The sequence below is a fragment of the Peromyscus californicus genome, unplaced genomic scaffold (genome assembly GCF_007827085.1).
Source record: "Peromyscus californicus insignis strain IS unplaced genomic scaffold, ASM782708v3 Scaffold_1__1_contigs__length_55948999, whole genome shotgun sequence".
Taxonomy (NCBI): Eukaryota; Metazoa; Chordata; class Mammalia; order Rodentia; family Cricetidae; genus Peromyscus; species Peromyscus californicus.
In genome coordinates this window covers 24,829,980-24,852,828 of record NW_026294492.1, presented here as the reverse complement: position 1 = coordinate 24,852,828, position 22,849 = coordinate 24,829,980, and the positions used below count along the sequence as shown (strand labels likewise).

At 42.4% G+C, this 22,849-nt stretch overlaps 2 protein-coding genes across 2 annotated transcripts in view; one reads left to right on the top strand and one right to left on the bottom strand.

The window, feature by feature from the left end:
- Positions 1 to 1,421: 1,421 nt before the first annotated feature.
- On the bottom strand, positions 1,422 to 14,478 carry Yipf4 (Yip1 domain family member 4). The gene is made up of 6 exons (XM_052746258.1): positions 14,204 to 14,478; positions 12,048 to 12,207; positions 10,237 to 10,408; positions 6,457 to 6,534; positions 4,256 to 4,369; positions 1,422 to 2,444 (listed from the first exon to the last, which is right to left on the bottom strand). The coding sequence occupies exons 1-6, from the start codon at positions 14,280 to 14,282 to the stop codon at positions 2,307 to 2,309; spliced, it is 741 nt and encodes a 246-aa protein (XP_052602218.1). The 5' UTR covers positions 14,283 to 14,478; the 3' UTR covers positions 1,422 to 2,306.
- A 144-nt stretch (positions 14,479 to 14,622) lies between these two features.
- Positions 14,623 to 22,849, top strand: part of Nlrc4 (NLR family CARD domain containing 4) — a 39,732-nt gene continuing 31,505 nt past the window's right edge. The window contains exon 1 of the mRNA XM_052746251.1: positions 14,623 to 14,757. The gene's annotated coding sequence lies outside the window, so the exon portion shown is untranslated. The remainder of the gene's footprint in view (positions 14,758 to 22,849) is intronic.

Genomic DNA, 22,849 nt, shown 5'->3' with positions numbered 1-22,849 from the left:
CAACCTTCTCCTTGTAGTACTCTGCCTTGTAAACTGGAGCTGTTGTGGTTCCTCACAATTTTCCAACACTTGTCTTCTCGACTCAGGGCGACTGCTAGACTCTGCTTAGGTCCCCTTTGATGCTGCATCCTGTGAGTTTTCTAGGTAGCAAGCAGGGACAATCATAGGGTTATAACTGTAGTACACTGTAATAATCTACCCCCACCCCCAGACATGGTTTCTCTGTGTATCCTTGGCTATATCCTGGAACTAGCTCTGTAGACCAAGCTGGCCTTGAACTCACAGAGTTCTACCTGTCTCTGCCTCCCTGATGGGATTAAAGGCGTGTGCCACCACCCAGCTTGAGTTGGCTGGAATTTAAGACCCTTAGAAACCAACTTTTTGTGAGCTGGAGAGATGCATTAGCAATTGGGAGCACTAGCTGCTCTTCCGGAGGACATGGGCTCAGTTCCCAGCATCCATATGGCAGCTCACAGCTATTTATCTGTAACTCCAGTTCAGGGAATCCGACAACTCTTACACAGACATACATACATCTTATCACTGACCCTATGCACTGATAATTTTAAAATAATTTTTGAGTGGAATATTCCTAGAATATCTTTATGTAGAAATTAATAAGATTTTATAATCTGGTCTTGACTCCAGAAAGTTTAGTTTCAGGGTCAACACTATGGACACCAACTAGGTATGTCAACTCTTTGCAAGATGAAAAACAGAGTCATCTATAAAGTTCACATGCAATTGCAGAGAAATTTCCAGCATGTTTTAAATAAGTTGAAGCTTTTGATTTGAGCTGCATTAGAGCTATCCTTTGTCTTGTGCGGTTCATGGATTTGCAGGCGGGACATGCCTGGTAAGTGAGGGGTGTGGTTAACCAGCACAGCACCTGCCTACCATGTGCAAGGTACTTAGTTTGACACAGCACCACAAAATGAACAAGAAACCTGAATAGCCATTCATACGAAGGGATGCCCACAGGAACCTCTCTGACAGATGTTTACTTACCTTCTGCTGCTGCCTCTGTGGCCAAAGATACTTCTACACTACTTCTCAGTATTCCAAATTCCTGAGGTTTTATCTCTCTAGGGCTTTCACTTGTTTTCCTAGATCTATTTTGCCTAAGGAACAGAGACGATGATGTTATACCATATCAGGAACAGAAGTTAACTTGGGCAAACCAGAAATAATAATACAATAATGTGCTAACAGGATTTGCTATTTTATGAACACAGATAAAATAGTTCATCTACTTTACAAAATAATATTAAAGATATACATAGAATACGGATTTACAAAAGAACTTCTTTGATAAAATTTTCTTAATATTTCCCTTAGCAAACACTGTAAATTTGTCAGAAAGAAACCAATACTTTTTAAAGTATCAAGTAATATAGGAAAAGGTATTGTAAGACAAAGCACACAGCTGGAAAACGCTTTATTTTCTACTGCATTATAACATTGTTCAAGACCACACGACCTCAAAGGTCTCTTTCCCGCAACTTTTTATGATTGAAAGGTACCACTTAAAAAATATTTACTGATGCTATAAATATTATTTTTTCCTATATATTAATGATTTTAATGAATGCCATATTAATTATATCTCTTGCTGCTTTGGTCAAAAAGATAAACAGAAACTTTAAATCAAATGTTTAGACATTCAAAACTGTTTTTTAAGAGCATAGACACACAAACCAAATCTACACCGTAACTATTATTTCAAAAATTACACACAATTTAAAAACAAATTTTAAGTTTTAAATAAAAAACATTAATGGCCAAATTAAGGAAAGTTTAAGCATCAGATTTAGTATCTTAATTTTTAGGCTATTCAGAAATATATTTTGTGAATAAGAATTATTTCATAAATATATATGTATAAATATAAATAGGTATCTACAGGATCTGTGGTGCAGGAGAAAATTCTTCAAAGGAAAAAAAAATTGCACTTTTAGATTTTCAGGATGTTGTCAATTTATACTTCAAGTGAGATACAATTACCCATATAGGTGCATTTGGCACAAGTGTTCAGTTGAATATTGACACAATCTGAAAAAAACACAATGCTTTTTATTTATTCGTGGAATATGAAGAACCAAACAGAATTCAGAATTCTGACCAAAAAATCCCAGATAACTGCAATTACTTAAATACAAAAAATATTGTTTTAAAAAGACTTTAACCCTGTCTTTCTATCTGGAATGTATAAAATTTCTAGTTATGTTCTCTCCAAACCCTTCAGCAAGAACTCCCAGCTAAATACAAAGGTAACACCATCTTTTTCAACTCATGTACAACTTGGATCACACTCCAGTATATAAGGACAAAAAATAAATGTACAATAAAAAGATTGGATAAATGAGGAGAGGCTTTTTGGTCTTGAATTCTTCACCTACAAGTAATGAAGCAGCACTGTAGGCAGCCCAAAACACACCGAACAGCTTAGAAAAGAAAGAGAGAAAGAAGACAGCAGCGTATTAGCAATCAATCGACATTTGGGAATCACAGAGAACATTTACGATGTTTTAAAAAAATGATCCAAGTGAGGCTTTTTTTGGTTTTTCGAGACAGGGTTTCTCAATGTAGCTTTGGAGCCTGTCCTAGAACTTACGCTGTAGACCAGGCTGGCCTCGAACTCACAGAGATCCACCTGTCTCTGAGTGCTGGGACTAAAGGCATGCATCACTGCCACCCTTAGCCAAGTGAGACTTTGGCACTCACCTACCACCTGAATTCAAGGCCAGCCTGAACTACACAGTGAGTTCATGGCCAGCTGTGGCTATAATGTCAGACTGTCTAAAAACAAAAACAGCAGCAAACTAAAATACAACTCTCTCTTTCCTCCCCCACCCCTCTCAAAAAGCCATACGTGGATATAATGCGCCCATTCGTAAAGCATACAAATAAATGAAACTTAACTATGTAGACCAAGCTGACTCCAAACTCAGACACTAAAGTACAGCTGTTTCCTGAATGTAAAGATTAAAGGGCTGTGCCACCATGCCCAGATCAAATTTAAGAGTTTCTAAGGTGACAGGTAGTGGTGGTGCATGCTTTTAATCCTAGCACTCGGGAGACAGAGGCAGGTGGATCTCTGTGAGTTCGAGGCCAACCTGGTCTACAAAGTGAGTTCCAGGACAGTCAGGACTGTTTTACAGAGAAACCCTGTCTCAAAAAAAAAAAAAAAAAACCCAAACAAAAACAAAAATTTTCTAAGGAAAATATTTAGTGTCCAGTCTTTTAAACAAGTGTCCCTAGTGATTATGATCATGTTTTTTTTTTATTTTTTTGAGACATGGTTTCATTCAGTATCCCACTGTACTGGAATTATTTGGCTCAGGCTTGCTTTTGAACCCACAACATGCTTGACTCAACCACCTCAGTGCTAGGAGTATGAACTCCCAGAGGCACCACACCCTGATGACCTGGCAACTTTTGAGAAAACAATCATTTTTGCCGAATTGTTGAATAAAATGATCCCTGAAAGAAGGCTCACAACTTGAGTTAAAATTGTACACATTATGGGCTGGAGAGATGGCTCAGAGGTTAATAGCACTGCTTGTTCTTCCAAAGGTCCTGAGTTCAATTCCCAGAGACCATATGGTGGTGGCTCACAACCATCTGTAATGAGATCTGGTGCCCTCTTCTAGCCTGCAGGGGTATGTGCAGACAGAACACTGTATACATAATAAATAAATCTTAAAAAAAAAAAATTGTTATTATTACCACTGTTTTCCTAGGAATGGGAAGAGGCACCAGATCTATGATAAGGACGGGCACCAGGCTGTACCTTAGTCAAGACTAACTTCAAACTGCCCATGTATCTGAGGGGAACTTTCAATTTCTGGTCCTCCTGCTTTAATCTTCCAAGTGCTGGGATTAAAGGTGTAGACTACCACCATGCCTGGCTTCAGTGGAATTTTAAATAAACACACCCCTCCCAAATCTGCCCCATGAATTCATATTTAATAGTGCTGAGAAGAAATACTCAAAAAATTTTAAATATGACTATATTATCCTGAAATTTTATTGGGTCTCCAGTCTCCCTGAGATGCCTATAGATTTCACAATTTCTGGTGGTAGGAGGTAGTGGGGGGGAAATCAAAAGAAACTAAATTGGTAAAAATTGTCTCTGTTCCCAAATACCACTGTCTCAGGAAGTTGTAAGTTTAGGTTACAATATTCTTAGCCAGAGGACCAACATACTTTGGTACAGAAAAGTCAGCTGTTTAGTTCATGCTGTATAACTTACTTTTATAAGTGTAGACACCATTTCAAAGGATCCAACCACCAAAAGTACAGGGGCTATTACAATGAGAGGAAGTAACGAATAGCCTATCACTCCAAGAACTTGGCCATATGCAACCTGTGAATTTTTAAAAATTGAAATAAATATCATAGGAATTAGGATACTTAATCATTTTTCAGTACCATTCTTTGTTGTACTGACATAAACATGAGAATCAAGAAATTACACCCAATGTATTTCAAATTATCACCTTGTCTTACACATTCCAGGGCCTTTTTACCACTGTATTTTCAATGTTTCCATTTCCTGATAGTCAAAACCCACATTACTAGCCTTTGTCTCTAGCTTTAGGATGATGTCTAACCACCTTCAGTACACGGGATACACATACACACACATAAAACCAAGTAACTCTTAAAGTCTTCTTACGTATTTTCCCTTGGAACTGGAGTTTGAAAGGTTGTGAAGCACTATCATAGGGGTTCTCTTGAAGAGTAGCAAGTACTCTAAACCACTGAGCCATCCCTCCAGCCTTCCCTCCCCTTTTTTGAGACTGGGTCTCCTATAACTCAGGATGACTTCAAACTCACTATATAGTCAAGGACGACACTGAACTGATTGGTCTGCTTCCATCTCTGGAGTGTTGACATTATGGTTTTGACCTACAATACCGAGTTTTTTTTTGAGGGGGTGGGGGGTGGGGGTGTGAGGGGTACAGGATATGGAGAGGAAACAAGATCTGGCCATGTATCCCAAGCTGGCTTCAAACTTGGTTCTCTGCCACAGCCTCCCCATGCCAAGAGTACAGGTGTGGAACACCATACTTTGTTAAAAGACCACTTTAAAAGATCATAATCACCATCTTCAGATTAAAAATCCAAGATCCAAAGAAGTCATGTGTGGCACAGAGAGACAGAAGGAAGGGCAATTAGGAGACTGTGAACAGAAGCTTACCATAACTTCTTTTTTTTCTGAGACAGGGTTTCTCTGTGTAGTTTTGGTGCCTGTCCTGGATCTTGTTCTATAGACCAGGCTGGCCTCGAACTCACAGAGATCCGCCTGGCTCTGTCTCCTCAGTGCTGGGACTAGAGTGCTGGGACTAAAGGCGTGCGCCACCGCAGCCCAGTTGAATTTTTTTTTTGTTTTAATTTAATTTAATTTTTATTTATGGGTATGTCCTTGGGTCCATGTGTATGTGCTAATGGAAGTCAGGACAAGGACACCTGGAACTGTAGTGATAAACAGTTCTTTCTTAGATGCCATGTGGGGGCTGGGAACTGAACTCGGGCTCTGCAAGAGCAACAAGTGCTCTTAAGTGCTGAACCTTCTCTCTGGCCAGTGCTAGGAATTTAACCCAGGCCTCCAGATTTGAGCTACACCACAGCCTTCAAGTAAATATTTAAAGATCACAAAGCAGTCAAACATATTTCCTCTCACTCAAGAACTAGTTAAGCCCTACCATACTTAAGTTCCCAGAACAAACAAGACTGTCATGTTCATGGTAGTAAGACGGTATATAGAACTAATGTTTTCTTGTTTTTTTGAGATAGGATCTATCTATACAGCCCTCGCTGTCCTGGAACTCACTACACAGACCAGGCTGGCCTCAAACTCAGAACTCTACCTGCCACTTGCTTCCTCCTGAAAGCTGCGATTAAATGCGTGCATCACCACATCTGGCAAAAGTAGTGTTTTCTAAATGACAAATGTGTGATGTTGCAAAACCATTAGATGGGTTAAAAATATCCATTCAGCACAATTTTTTTGTGCTGAGAAGTCTGATCTACATAACAAGTTCTAGGTTAGTCAGGGTCACATAGTGCACTGTCTCCAAAACAAACAGACAGACAGGTTGGAGAGAGGGCTCAGCAGTCACAGGCATGTACTGCTCTTGCAGCACACCTGAGTTCAGCTCCCAACACCTGGACAGCTCCAGCTGGACAAGGTCTGATGACCTCTTCTGGAATCCATGGGTACCTGCACTCATTTGTACATACACAGGTACACAAAATTATTATTTTTTTCTTTCCTTTCGTGACATCCCCACCCTTTTACCTCAGCACTTAGGAAGCAGAAACACGCAGATCTTTGTGAGTTCAAGGCCAGTCTGTTCTACAAAGTGAGTTCCAGGGCTCTATAGTGAGACTGTCTAGAAAACAAAACAAAAACAAACACTAAAGAACCTTTCAAAATTAAGTACTTACTTCTCCACCAAGAACTCTAGCCAGTAAGAAAATTGTCAGTGAACCAAATATCCAAATGGTTATAATCCATGAGACCACCTTACAAAGGAAAAAGAAATCATTAATTAAAAAATCTAATAAACTGCTATGTTTTCAGAAATTCAACTTTCTGTTACTTAAGACAGCTTAGCAAGTCCCATTTCAGGTCAGAAGTTCTATTAGTTCTCAAGCACATTTCCACAACGTACAAATACAAGGTGTAATACAAACTTAGAACCAAACTGAAAATACAACAATTACTAACTGCTAAAGAAACTTCAGTATTTTGAAAGGGGCAGGTGGTGCATTCCTTTAATCCCAGCAGCACTCAGGAGGCAGAGGCAGGTGGATCTCTGTGAGTTTGAGGCCAGCCTGGGCTACACAGTGAGTTCCAAGAAAGGCTCCAAAGCTACACAGAGAAATCCTGTCTCAAAAACAAACAAACAAAAATCTTCAGTATTTCAGGACACATGACAAAAGATTATATATATAGTATATATATTTTTTTGGTTTTTCAAGGCAGGGTTTCTCTGTGTAGCTCTGGCTGTCCCACAACTTGCTCTGTAGACCAGGCTGGCCTGGAACTCAGAGATCTGCCTGCCTCTGCCTCCCAAACACATGCACCTGGTGATAAAAGATAACTTTAAAGAAGACAAAATGTTTACTATTAGCTCCCATGGCTTATCACATCCTGCAAGCAATAAACATTCCCAAAATAAGCTGCCAGTTTTCCTAAGAAGTCTTTAAAACTTACTTATACATTCATGTAATTATTGAACATGGCAGACATGTCAGGTAATTTAAACTCCTCATATATACTTAACACCACAAATAATACTCCATTAGAAACATAAACATATGGGAATGGTGGTGGTGCACGCCTTTAATCCCAGCGCTAAGGAGGCAGAGGCAGGTGGATCTCTGTGTGTTTGAAGCCAGCCTTCTCTACAGAGTGAGTTCCAGGTCACCCAGGGTTGTTACACAGAGAAAGCCTGTCTCTAAAAAAAACAAACAAACAAACAAAAAAAAAGAAAGAAAGAAAGAGAAAATAAAAGAAACATAAACACTGCCTAGATCTTGGTTTCCTCCTTCATTCTGAACTGGGTCTCACACGGTAGTGCAGGCTGGCTTCAAACTCACCATGTACCTCAGGATGACCTCAAACCTACAGCAGTCTTCTTTCCTCAGCCTCCCACTACACCCAACTTCCAGATTTTGGTTCCTAATATTCCCTCACTAGAATGGAACCTTTTTAAGAGTACTGACTGCTTTCCAGGCTCCATCAGAGAAAGAACACAAACTTAGTTTACACATGCCTGTGGGGTTAGAAGAAAAGTATGCTCGAGAAGTATGTAATATGGACTAAGAAACAGCTCAGCTGATAAAGTGCTTGCCCACAAGCCTGAGGCTTGATTCCCAAGACTCACACAAAAAGCTGGCTGAAGTGGCATACCCGTAATCCCAGCACTGGGGAAATGGAGGCAGAACCTAGCTAACTGGCAAGCCCCAGGTCTAACTTAGACCCTGTCCCAAAAATCAAAGTAGACAACATTCTGAAGAACAACCATCAAAGTTGACTTCTGGTCAGCACATGTAAACACACAAATGCACACTCACCTGTCCACACAAATACAAATGGTGCATGCACACACATACACATACAAAGTAAGGGGTACACGCAAAAGTCACAGAAAGCCTGAAGATGCTCCCAATGGCTAAAGCTGGAACAATCTGAACAATAAAATAAATGGTAATATTGGATGTTCAGAGAACAAAATAAACATTCAGGAACCCATACTGATGTAAATAACTGGGTAATAAAGTAACAGAAAAGAAGGGTGGCTGTTCCTTAGAAAATACTTAATAAACAGATGAAATGAAGGAATTAGGATAACTACCATTCAATCAATACTATAGTACTAATTGGGTTCAAAATTTATTAGACTTAAGCTTGATGAGAAACAAGGTGTTCAAATAATTGCACAGTATCTCTAGAGCATATTAATAATAAAGAACAAGTCAAACTGGTGGCACATACCTTTATCTTAATTCTCAGACATCTGAGGCAGGAGGATCACAAGATCAAGGCCTGCCTAGGCTGCAGAGTGAGCCCCAAAACAAAAATAAAAACAAATTAGCGAGACCATGTCTCACAAACAAAAATAAGGCTAGATACACAGCTCAGGGATAAGTACTTGCTTATTACCAGGAATGAGGCTCTACGTGTTTGCTTTCCTATGGCTGTGACAAACATCATGACCAAAAGCAACTTGTGTTTTTTTCTTTATTTTGCTTTTTTCCTGCTTTTTAGAGACAAGGTCTCACTATGTATCCCTGGCTGTCCTGGGACTGGCTATGTGGATCAGACCAGCCTCAAATTCACAGAGAACTACCTGATGGTTCTGCTTCCCAAGTGCTGGGATTAAGGCGTGCCCCACAACACTTGGCCTAATAAAATCATTTGACAAGACAATTCAAAATCACCTAGGGAAGTTGGGTGGTGGTGGTGGCAGGTGGATCTCTGAGTTCAAGGCCAGCGTGGTCTACAGAGTTCCAGGATAGCCACAGAGAAACCCTGTCTCAGAAAAAAAACAAAACAAAACCCAACAACAAAATCACTTGGAGACTGACCTCTGGGTAGGAGTTCCTAAGTTTGGTTAATGGATGTGGGAAGATCTACCTAATGTGAATGGTATTATTCCATGAGTTGGGGTAGGTAAGTGAAGGAAATAGAAGAAGAGGCGAGCTTCTCGCATCATGTCCTCCCCACCATGAACTGTGAGCCAAAATAAACCTCCCTTCCTCAGGGTGCTTCTGCCTGGTATTTAGTCACAGAGAGCTGAAAAGATGGCTCTGCTGTAAGAACATGTCACTCTTCTGAGACCCAAATTTAACTGTCAGCACTCACACTGGGTATGACTTCAACCCCTGTAGAATTCAATACCTCTGACATTCCCAGGTACCAGCACTACATGCACATACATACACACATACACACATACATACACACACACACACACACACACACACACACACACACACACACACACACACATTTTTTTTTTTGGAGACAGGAACTTACTATGTAGACCAAGCTTGTCCTTGAACTCACAGAGATCCACCTGCCTCTGCCTCACACATACACATAATTAAAAATAATAAAATTAATCATAAAAAAAAACTAATAAAATGTGGAAAACCTGGGGCTAGGGACAACTTAGTGGTTAAGAGTACTGGCTGCTGGCTGGGCGGTGGTGGCGCACGCCTTTAATCCCAGCACTCGGGAGGCAGAGCCAGGCGGATCTCTGTGAGTTCGAGGCCAGCCTGGGCTACCAAGTGAGTCCCAGGAAAGGCGCAAAGCTACACAGAGAAACCCTGTCTCGAAAAAAGAGTACTGGCTGCTCTTGCAAGGGACCCAGGAGATTCCTAGCACCCACAGGATGACTAAAAGCCATCTATCAGCCCAGCTCCAGGGAATCCAACAGGCATGCGCACAGTACACACACTGGCATGCAGACAAAACATACACATACAGTAAAATAAATGAAAATGTAAAATAAAATGTGGATACACTGAGAAAGAATCAATCCAAGGTACACCCGACTAAATCCATTATGAAACAATTTCAGGACCGAACAAGTGAGGAAAATGGGCAAACGTAAAACATCTCTCAAACATGTTTTTATAGTAAGTATGTGACTACACCTAATTTCGGAGTCTCATAAAAAGATCTAATGTCTGTATAAAGTGAGGCATACTCACCCTAAACTGTCCATACAATGATATCATTGAAAAGAAGAGGACAACAGCCAGTGGGCCCCAGAAGTCAGGGTTGTCTCTCACCACTTGTCTGTTAAAACCAAGCGACGGCATGGGCATCAAAACACAGCGGATTTTGTAGTAGATATCCTTCAGATCAATGTCCAATTCTTCCCTACAATTTTAAAAGAAGACGCTTAACATGTCATTTTGTTAAAACAGGTTTAAAAGAACTTTACATTTAAACTAGACAGCATTTGAAGTATACATCAGACTGATTCCATGGGAAAATATCTCAGTTTTAGAGATGCTGAAACATCTACAATCTCACAGTTGCTGGTGTTTTGAAACTATAGTAGCATGAAGTGAAACAAAGTGCTTCCAAGATCTGCCTCTGCCTGAGTCCTGGGATAAAGGTGTGTGCCACCTTGCCTGGCCCAGAATTATGTTTTAAACCTGAATTTCACCCTTAACTACACCAGAACCTTGGATCTTTTGATGACACTGATTATTTGGGATAGCTGGTCAAACAAGATAAACAGTGCAGAGCATATCTGTTTATATGTATGTAAAAGAAACACAGGACTTTATTTTTTTTTTAAGTGGTCCCTCTCTCTTTTGAGAGAGGGTTTCACCAAGTATCCTTGCTGGCCTCGAACTCAAAAATACCACCTGTCTCTTGTCTCTGGAATGTTGGGATTGAAGGCATGCCAGCCTAGTGGATCTCTTTCTTTCTTTTAAAGATTCACTTATTTATTAAAGATTCACACATGAGTGTGAATCTGTTGGAGTGCATGACCAGGTCTATGTGCAGGTGAAAGTGCCCGTACACACTCACTGAGGCCAGAAGAAGGTGCTGAGTACTCTTCTCTATCACTCTCCATATGGTCCTTTTGAGACAGGGTCTCTCCCTGAACCTACAGCTCAGGTTTTCTTGGCTGAACTCCTGATGCTTGTGTTTCTACCTCTCAAATACTGAAATTACATGCATATATTACAAAGCCTGGCTTCCAGCTATAATTTTTTTTGTTTTGTTTTTGGTTTTTTGAGACAGGTTTTCTCTGTGTAGCTTTTGGAACCTATCCTGGAACTCACTCTGTAGACCAGACTGGCCTTGAACTCACAGACATCCTCCTGCCTCTGCTCTCCCGAGTGCTGGGATTAAAAGCATGTGCCACCACTATTTTTAAAGAGTTTTTTTTTTTTAGTAAGTGTTTTATCTGCATGTGTGCCTGTGTAATACATGAGTGCCTGATATCCTCAGAAGTCAGAAGAGGGAATCAGATCTCCTGGACTAGAGTTACAAGCAGTTGTGAACCACCATGTGGATTCTGGGCAGAAACCCAGTCTTCTGCAAGAGCAGCAAGTGCTCTTGACCACTGGGTCATCTCTCCAGTTCCCATTTCAAAAGCTCCTAACACCCACATTCAACAGGCTAAAAGCATTCTTTCCTCACTGCTTCAGTTTTTTAGAGTACCAGTAAAACTGAAAACTGCTACTGTTTTAAAGACTTGTTTATGTGCATGTGTGTTTGTTAAGTGAATGCCAAGCATATATGGGTGCCCACAAAGGCCAGAAGACAACGTCAGATCCCGAGAAGCTGGAGCAACAGGCAATTGTGTTGCCCGAGATGGATGATGATGGCACTAAACTCCAGTTCTCTGAAGGAGCAGGAAGCACTCATAACTGCTGACCCATCTCTCTAGCCCATTACTGTTTTTCACCCAAGAGGTTAAAATTCTCCTCATCTGTCTTTAAAAACATCAAGAACATAAGTATCCCTTCAAATCACAAACGACATATTCTTCACATACAGAAGTGGCTTGTTATCTTCAGGATCCTCGTCTTCAACTTCCAAAAGCCAGCCATAGCCTCTTTGTCTCAGAAATGTAGTAGCTGTAGATTCTTTGATAAACTCTCCACCTCCACCGAGATTTAATTTGACATCTGGAGTTGCTATAGAACCACTGAGATCTTAGGAGAGAAGACAAAACTGTGAACCAGGTGAAATATGTGAATGTGAACTGAAATGCACATATATTCAAGTAATTATAATTTGCCAATCTTTATGAGTATTTGCTATTTCATATAATCACATTTTATCAATGACAGACATTGTACTACTTTTCATTTTGCAATTAGAAAAAACAAAATCAAAACAACAACAACAAAACAAAACCAGAAGAGGTGAAATGCATGCCAGGTACATTGGTATATGCCTGTAATCCTAGCACTCAGGAGGCTACGGCAAGTACCCCAGGCTGGCCTCAAATTCAATACATAGATGAGGATGATCCTGAACTTCTGGTGTTCCTGCTTCCACCTTCCAAATGCTAGGATGAGTCAACATACCTACTTTATACAGTGCTGGAGATTAAGCGCAGCCTCCTGCCTACTACCAATTAAGTAAGCTCCTCCTCAGCCCTACACCTTATTTTTTATAGCATATATCATCCCACCAAAATTTCTATCTCTTTTCTATCAGTCCAATATCTGACAGGCTACATCTTGCAAAATATCACCTCCATGAAATTTTCTTGACTTTTGTTACTATTCTGTCTGAAAAAGTCTCACTCTAGTCCAGGCTGGACTTGAACTCTCCTTAATCTGTCTCAGCCTCTCAGAATTACAGATGTGATCCACCTCGCCTGGCTTTCTCGGATATAGTTAGGTAAAATTTCCTCCTCTTTAATTTTTTATGAAATTCTAAGCCAGTGCTTCTCAAAAAGGTTAATGTGCTTATGAATTACCCAGAGATCCTGATATAATATAAATCCAGATGAAGGGAGATTATACCTATGAGCCAGGTAATGTTAATTCTGCTGGCATGCAGACATAAACCCGATACAGAATTATCTATTTGAAATAAAGTAATAACACCCAGTTGCTTTGGAGACTGAGGCAAAATCACACATTCAAGGCAATACTGGCTACATATTGAGTTTAAGGCCAGCCTGGGTAATTTAGTATGACTGGAATTAAAGGACTGCGCCACCACCACCTGGCTCCAAAATATAAAGGAGGGAATAAAACGTATTTAGAGAAATCAGATTTTGAAGAAAAATCTACATTCATCTCTAGACCGAAATTTCTTTTCTTTCTTCTTTGTTGAGACAAGGTCTCACTCAGTATGTAGTCCTGGCTGGCCTGGAACTTGATATGTATGTAGTCCAAGATCTACCTGCCTCTGCCTTCCAAGCTCTGGGATCACTGGGATTCACCACCCAACACATCCTAGTCTCTAAGACTGATTTTCTAAAGCGAAATCAGCTTGTCTTTTCATATTAGGCAGTTAAATCTGGTCCCTGGAAAGTAAATAAAATTAAAGCAAAGACCCAAAATTACTTAAAGATAATAAAGCGTCAGGTTAAAAGGAGTTGAACAAAGAGGGGAAAAACCCCATGCAGCAGAAAAATCTTCCCAGCACAATCAGATGATCAAAACAATACAAGCCAAGTCTGTAGGGACTGTTGGGGACGCTGAGTTGAATTCCTGAAGTTTCAAATGCTCCTAAATCCAGTTTTCTGAATACTGTGGTCAAACACTGCAAACTGGGTCGACACAAAGATTTGGGCTAGAAATCAAATTCAATAAAAACCACGACACTTAGAGGAAGTGATCCTTAACCTGCCAAAAGTAACCTCAGGAGAAAGAAAGAAAAAAGCTTTTCTATTAATAGCAGAGGAACACAGCCCCACTTTGTTCTCATGCTTTGATCCCTGACTCTTTCTGGAGTAACCGCGGAGCCGAGCATTTCGGAAAGAAAAACCCCAACAGATCGGCGGGGTCACCTGTGAATGAGCCACACGGCTCGCAGCCGGGGATGGTGGGGGAGGCGCGGCGGCGGAGCCCGCGCCCCGCACCCTCCCTCGTCACCAGGCGGCCTCGGGGGGAGAGGCCCAGCGGGCAGAGGGGCGGAGTCCCCACTCCGCCATCCCTGTCCCCGGAGCCCCGCCAGGCCCGCACTCACCTTCCGCGTCCGCCGAGGAGACAAAGGTGAAGTCCCCGTTGGCGGGCGCATAGGCCGGGGGCGGGCCCGGAGGCTGCATCCCGCCGGCCTCGGAGCCCTCGGCGGTGCTGAAGCGCGGCTGGGCCCGGGGCCTCGGGGACGACCCGCAACGCTCGTGCTACCGGGCGGCCTGCGAGCCGGGAGGCACGGGCTGGGGCGAGGGCGGGGACACGCGAGCCAGGCCACCCGGCTGCTCCTGCCGAGGTCGCACCCGAGTCCGGCCGGTGGCGAGCGCCCAAGCACCACGACGCCGGCGCCCTGACAGGACCATAACAGTGACAGCGCCGCCTGGATTGGCTGTTTGTAATCGGCTCTCCCATTGGCTCCCGGCGGGAGGTTCTGATTGGCCCTTCCTGTGGTTGATTCCGGAACTCAACCCCGCACCGGAAGTGATCTCAGAAATCGCTCTTCCGCCCTCAGCTGTTTGTTTAAATAGTCCACTCCCTCTGCGTTTTGGACCTCCAGCAGTTTTTGCCAACACGGTCTTTTCGTCGTTGTTAAACAGAACTTGAGAGGTTAGTCGTGTGGGACGGCTCACGCTTGTATTCCCAGCACTGTGGAGGCTGAGGCAGGAGGATTGCTGTGGGTTCGAGGCCAGCTTTGGCTACAAAGCGAGGCCCCATCTCAAAACAAACACACACCCACAAAAACTACTTAAGTTTCAAGACTTCAGCCCCTCATCTCTGACCCCACGATTCTGTTACCTTTACTCATGGTATAGAATGTTGAGGAAGTTTTATGTCGTTTCAAAGCCTTAGTCGCCTCACCTGTGATATAAAGGGGCTGGATTGGACAATGGGCGTAGTAAAGCTGTAAATTGCCACCTACAGACTAGGTATAGTCCTTTATGAGGAAGGCAACAGACCAGAAAATAAATTAGGACAACACCTAAGTCCCCTTGCTTCTCACCTAGTGCTGATTTCATCTGTCCGCTGATCAACGTCCCAAAGTTTACAAACTCACCTAAGTTGTTATTTTTAAAGACTTATTTTATGTGTGTGTGCCTGGATGTATATATGCGCACCACATGTTTGCACGTGCCTCCAGAAACCACAAGAAGGCTTCATATCCCCTAGAACAGGAGTTAAAGTTCCGAGGACCTGAGTGGGTCCTGGGAACCCAAACTCAAATCTCCGCAAACGCAGCCAGTGCTCTTAACCTCTGAGCCACCTTTCCAGCCCCTCATCTATGTTTAGAATCTTAAAATGTACTTTTTATTATTTATCATTATGTATATGTGTATACACATGAGTGCAGGTTCCTGTGAGGCCAGAAGAGAGTATCCAGTCCTCTGGAAATAGAGTCATGAGCAGTTGTGAGCAGCCTGACATGGGTGCTGGGAACAAAACTCAGGGCCTCTGCAAGAGTAGTATGGGCTCTAATATATGAGCCATCTCTTTGGTCCCAACCTATGTTTTTAAATGTTCAAATAAATATAATTAAATTTAATATTCAAGCTATGTAAAAGTGGCTTCCAATTTGGGGTAGTCTGAGGATATACTGTGAAACAGATGTGGAAATATGCACAATGAGTCTATAATGGAGCAAAGGAAAGGCTTAGCCTATAATATCTTAAAAGGAATTTGGGGAAATTTTGATACAGGAGGGAATAGGTTGGTACTCAAAGGATGAATGGAAATTTACAGAAAAATAAGTATAAGTACGTTATAATTCGTAGCCACTTCCTAGCTACGTGACTGCACATGTGCTGTCCAGCAGTCAGGCAAAATGCTTAGCCGCCCCAGGGCTGCCTGCAGCATGATCATGTAATCTATGGACATGCGTGGTGTAGCTACGTAAACCCATATGTGCATGCTCGAGGTGACCTATAAAAAGCTCCCCCCACCCCACACTATTCATTTCCAGTAGGTCCATTCATGTTATTATACTTTCCCCTTGCTAATAAAACTCTTATAGTGGGTTGTGTTGTAATTCATGTTCTCTCTTGCCTGGTAAATAGTGCCGCAAATAAATAACAAGGTGTGCGTGTTGTGATTTACAGGACCTGAGAAACTGGAATTCATGGAGTTCTATGAGAAAAAAGAATGAGTGCAGATATAGCCGCATAAATAGGTAGAAAAGAAACCATGAAGGACTGAGCATGTGAGAACACTTTTATTCCCAGCATCTGGGAGGCAGGCCTCTATGAATTCAAGCCCAGCCTGGTCTACATGGGAATGTTCAAGCTAGCCAGGGACAATGAAATCCTGTTGCAGGAAAGGGACAGGTTCATGGGGGATACAGATATTCTGTAGAGTTTAAATTTTTTCCCTGGTTGATGCAGCACTGGGGACCAAACTCTGTGTTTAATAAATGCCAGCCCAAAATGGATGGAACTAGAAAATATCATCCTGAATGAGGTAACCCAGACTCAGGACAAACATGGTATGTACTCACTCATAAGTGGATACTAGATGTAAAGCAAAGGACAAACAGACTGTAACCCACAGATCCAGGGAGGCTACCTAGCAGTGGTGCCAGGGGGGGGCGGGGTTGACAACCCTAGGATGAGTGTGGCTTATAGTAAGTTTTGGTTTTACCTAATCACTGGGCATGCTTTAGTGAAACATTTCACTATTAGGATAAGAATTTGTACCGTATCAAGCTGATGAAAGGATATGCTGGCCGTACTTTCAGGAGGGGAGGCTAAAATCTTTTTAGATTATGGATTAGCCTATAGAAAAATGCCTGCTGTAAATCAAACAGTGAAGGGGAAGATGAATAGGAATCTCACTTACACAACTTAAGTAAAACATAGCTCTCTGAACAGATGAAAAAATAAAAAAATAGCCGGGTGGTGGTGGCGCACACCTTTAATCCCAGCACTCGGGAGGCAGAGGCAGGTGGATCTCTGTGAGTTCGAGGCCAGCCTGGGCTACCAAGTGAGTTCCAGGAAAGGCGCAAAGCTACGCAGAGAAACCCTGTCTCGGAAAACCATAAATAAATAAATAAATAAATAAATAAATGCCAGCCAGGCACTGGACCAAATGAGATACATCTTCAGCCCCCTTCATGTTTCTTTCTTGTGCATTGGAAAATGCTATTGAGTGAGGAAATAATAGCTAGAGAGATGGCTTGGCAGTTAGGAGAGCCCGCTGCTTTTCTAGAAGACCCAAACTTGGTTATTAGCCCTCAACTCGGCAGCTCACAACCACCTGTGACTCCAGCTCCAGCCGATCTGATGCTGATGCCTTCTTTAGGGTCTCTCTGGCGCGTGAACACATATGGCTCTTTTAAAGGTGTGTGCCTTAGTTAGAGGCTCTGTTGCTTTGAAGAAACACCATGACCAAAAGCAGATTGGGTAAGAAAGGGTTTGTTTGACTTACATCTCTAGGTAATAGTCCATCACTGAGGAAAGTCAGGGCAGGAACCTGGAGGCAGGAGCTGATGCAGAGGCCATGGAGGAGTGCTGCTTACTGGCATGCTCCTCATGGCTTGCCCAGCCTGCTTTCTTATAGAACCCAGGACCACCAGCCCAGGGATGGCCCCACCCACAATGGGCTGGGCCCTCCCTGATCTTTCACTAGTTAAGGAAATGCCCTGTAGGCTTGCCTGCAGCTCCATCGCTTAGAGCTGGTCTCTTAATTGAGGTTCCCTCCTCTCATATGACTCTAGCCTGAGTCAAGCTGACATTGTTCAGTTGGAATCTCCAGCTCGCCCTTGCATGATCCACAAAGCCCCATTCTCTTTCTCCAAAGTGCCCTCTTAGAGAGTCTCCAACAAAGAAAAAGCGCCAAAAAGCTCAGTTCTGAATTCTTGGCGGCTGCAGCAGCTCTTCCCCTGAAGGTGCCAGCAGTCCAAGTCCCCACCTAAAGCATTCAGTTTTTGACCATACTTGGGCACAAACCAAGCTTGTGGTGGATACATCATTCACCCCTCACCTACAGGCTACATAACCTCCATGCTTTAGTTCAGTGTGACTTCTTCTGCTTTGATCTGTGGGACTAGAAAGCTCACCTGGGAGTTCTTTTGATCAAATAAACCTGTTTTTTTACTTTTTCAATTCGGCTTGATCTGGCTTACTGCACTGGTGGAGAAACTTAATTCCAGACTACAGAAAACCTATTAGACATAAAACTATTCTGCACAGTGTGGAAACAGAAGAAGAGCTGGTTTTCTGAGATGCAAAAGTGTTGAACATTATACATTGAAGAATGTATAGGTTGGCTGGGTGGTGGTGACACATGCCTTTAATCCCAGCACATGGGAGGCAGAGGCAGGCAAATTGCTACCAGTTTGAAGCCAATCTGGTTTACAGAGTGAGTTCCAGGACAGCCAGGGCTACACAGAGAAACCCTGTCTCAAGAAGCCAAAGGAAGGAAAGAGAGAGAGAGAGAGAGAGAGAGAGAGAGAGAGAGAGAGAGAGAGAGAAAGAAAGAAAGAAAGAAAGAAAGAAAGAAAGAAAGAAAGAAAGAGAGAAAGGAAGAAAGGAAATGTAGGTTGAACTACGTCAAATAAACAGTCAGCACTGGGGCAGAATTCTCAACCAGTGATGTATGGCAGTCAGCACTTCATGGTTGGCCCCTACTGTGATGTCAAACTGTAGACCAGACTGCTGCTGAGGCCACAGTACCTGTAACAGCCCTCTTCCCTCACAGATACTGACACTTACTCCTCTGAGAGCACTGTCAGGGACTCTCTAGCTCACAGACCTCTGAGTGCCTGGATTTCTCATCCAGGGAAGTGAGTTCACCTCAAAGGATGTGTTGGTGCACACATAGCCTACTCCTCATCCCTTTCTCTGCCTGCTTTGGGAACCAGAGAGCCTGGTTTCAGGATCAGCTATGAATTGCGTTCCTTCCTCAGAGAGCTATAAGGAAGGACACCCATCTCTGCCACATGGGTCTGATTCCTGTCTTCAGAGCCCCTGCCATGACATCTGTGTCTCTGGAGTCTCTATCATAACGTCTGTCTGTCCATGGTGTTAATAGCTCCATTATGAAAGGTTTTGGATGTGGATTTCAAGAGGAACACTGAGACTGATCATTGGGGGTAAGAAGTTTATCCGAGGAATTACTAATGCCATGGATAGATAGATAAATAACCTGGTGAGCTTACCCAGGAGGAGAAAGCTGAGAGAGGAGTGCAGACATGAAGGAGAGATGGGTGAGGTGGCACATGCTGTTAGTCCCGGCACTTGGGAGGCAGAAGCAGGGAGTGGATCTCTAGGAGTTCCGGGTTAACCTGGTGTACATAGTGAGTTCCAGTCTAGTCTACATAATGAGACCTTGTCTCAAAAACAAAACATAACCCTAAAGAAAAAAAAAAGAAAGAGAAAGAAATACTCAGGGACTCCAACATTTAGAAGACCATGTAGGGAGGATTGGCCCCAAAGAAAGAGACTCACTTGCCCCTTTGTTTTTCTTGAGACATGGTGTTTGTTATAACCCAGACTGACCTACATACAGTTCACTATGTAGGCAAGGCTGGCCTCATATTCCCAATCCTCTTGCCTCTCCTTCCCAAGTGCCAGAGTAACAGGCCTGTGCCACCGTGCCCGACTGTGAGTTACAGGCCTGTGCCACATGCCCGACTGTGAGTTGCAGTTTTTAATAGGATGGTCGGTTATTCTGTACCTTTACAGTCTAGGGTGTTTCTCCTAGGATACTACTGGTCTTTTGTGACCTTCTGTCTTTCAAGCTGACCAAGGCGATGTTATCCATGGTAGTCCCTGTCTCACTTACTCTTTCCAGCTCATGTTGCACTATTTATTTGTTTCGTTTCTTTATTTCCTTTGCTTCTTGTTACATTATTTTCTCTCGTGTTCTTTAATTTTCTTATTGGGATGTACAGTGGAGGTACAATTATGGATCAAGTATTAGTTTTTCTCACACATTAAAGGTAATCCATTATATTTTGTTCTCTGGATTTCAGTGAGTAACAAGTCAACCACCTCCCTCCCTCCATCTCTCTCTCCTTCACTCACTCCTTTCTGCTCTCTTTTAGACTCGGTCTCACTTTGTAGCCCAAACTGGCGTCTAGAACTCACCATCTAGCCCAGACTGGCATTTAATTCATGCAAATCCTCCTGCTTCAGCTTCCCAAATATTGGAGTTATAGACATGAGCTACCACCACATGCAATTTGAATCTCTCTTTGTTTTTGTTTGTTTTTTATTGTTTGGGGGAAAGAGTCTCACACAGCCCAGGCTGACATCGAATTTGCTATGTGGCCTCTGGTCCTTCTGCCTGTATCTCTCAAATTCTGGGATTGAAAATATGTGCTGCTATACCCTTTTACGTGGATCTGGGGACCAAATCTAAGATCTCACACAGGAAACTGGGTGGTAGAGGCGCACACCTTTTAGTCCCAGCACTGGGGAGGCAGAGGCAGGTGGATCTCTGTGAGTTCAAGACCAACCTGGTCTACAAAGTGGGTTTCAGGACAGCCAGGGCTACAAAGAGAAACCCTATCTCAAAAAAAAAAAAAAAAAAAAAAGAAAAGAAAAGAAAAAAGAAAAAGATCTCTACAGCTAGATAAGCACTGTACCAACCGAATCACAGGCCCAGACTTTTTTTTTTAAATATTGAGACAGATTGTCTTATAACACAGACTAGCCTTAAACTCACTGTGTAGCCAAGGATAGCCTTAAACTTTGAAGAAATTTTATTTTATTGTATTTTCGAGGGGTGTTTTCCAGACAGGGTTTCTCTGTGTAACCCTACTGTCTCTTGTATACTAGGCAAGCACTCTACCAACAGCTATATCTCTGGCCTGATCCTCATTTCCTTCCTTCCTTCTTTCTTTTTTTTATTTATTGTATTTTATTTATTTTTTTAGGCAGAATCTCTCTGTGTAGTCCTGGCTTGTCTGGAACTTTTTATGTGAATTAGGTTGGTCTGAGATAACAAAAATCCACATGCCTTTGCCTCCCAAGTGCTTGAATTAAAGTTGTGTGCCACACCATGCCTGGCCCTTTATTTAAAACATGGTATTCTGGGCTGGAGAGATGGCTCAGAGGTTAAGAGCACTGACTGTTCTTCCAGAGGTCCCGAGTTCAATTCCCAGCAACCACATGGTGGCTCACAGCCATCTGTAATGAGATCTGGCACCCTCTTCTGTATACATAATAAATGAATAAATCTTTAAAAAAAAAAAAAAAAAAAAAAAAAAAAAAAAAAAAAAAAAAAAAAAAAAAAAAAAAAAACATGGTATTCATTCATGTGTTGTGTCTGCCATGTGTGCACAGGCTTACAGGGCCCAGAAGAAGGCACTGGGTCTGTGAAACTGAAGTTTCGGTGGTTGTGAATGTCCTGATCTCAGGGCTGGGAACTGAACTCTGGTCTTCTGGAAAAGCAGCAACGAACGCTCTTAAGCACTGAGCTATCTTTCCAGCCCCTGAAGACTTGTTTGTTCCGGGTTGGAGAGATGGCTCAGGGGTTAGGAGCACTGGCTGCTCTTCCAGAGGACCCTGGGTTCAATTCCCAGCACCCACATGACAGCTCACAACTGTCTGTAACTCCCGTTACAGGAGATCTGACACATTCACACAAACACACATAAAAATAAGATTAAATTTAAAAAAAGAATAAGTTTAAAAAAAAAAGATTTGTTTGCTCATTCACCAAATCTCATGTCTTCAAGGACAATTTCTCTGTTGGCTACAGTTAGCTTATTTTTTTATGATTTATATTTTATGTGCACTAGTGTTTTGCCTAGATGCATGTCTGTGTGAGGGTGCTGGCTCCCCTGGAACTGGAGTTACAGACAGGTGTGAACTGCCATGTGGGTGCTGCGAATTGAATCCAGGTCCTCTGGAAGAGCAGCCAGTGCTCTTAACTGCTGAGCCATCTCTCCAGCCCAGAAGTAGTAATTTTTTGTTTGTTTGTTTTGTTTTGTTTTTGAGACAGGGCTTCTCTGTGTAACCCTGGCTATCCTGGAACTCACTCTGTAGAGCAGGCTGGCCTCGAACTCACAGAGATCTGCCTGCCTCTGCGTCCAGAATATTGGGATTAAAGGCTTGTGTAACACCATTCAGCTTCTTCGTTACTTTAAATATGCTGCTGCCTTTTTATATTCAGAGTATGGATACAGAAATGAATATGATAAGTTTTTTGAAAATATAGCTTGGAATTTATCGAGTCATCTGAGTCTCAAGATTTTTATCAGTCTTGAAAGTTTTAGTTGCCTCTTCTAATATTGCTGCTGTTCTGTCCTCTTTCCCTTCCTTCCAAAACTCCAATTAGATGCACACCAGTAATGGCTTCCTCGGTAGCATTACCGTAAGTTGTTTACATTCATTTGTTCAGTCATCACAAGAACCCCATAAAGTAGGAACTTGCACTCTTCCAAGAATTCCTTACAGATAAGGAGCAGGAAATAGGAAAAAAAAAATCACCTGCCAAAGGTCACAGAGATAGCAAATAGTAGCAATAGGACAGGAAGCCTGAAAATCTGGTTCCATGATCCAATTCTAATGCTTTGAGATCTCACTGCGAAGTATTTTCCCTCTGATGCTTACGTGGGGGAAGGGCCTGGGGCTTTGCAATTGTTGTTAATTGTTTATTCATCTCCGTATAAGCCAAGCAGGATTTTTCAGACCATTGATTTTGTTTCTGGAATCTTGTTCTAGTTGGTCCTTTGGATAGTAGGTTTATTGACTTTAAA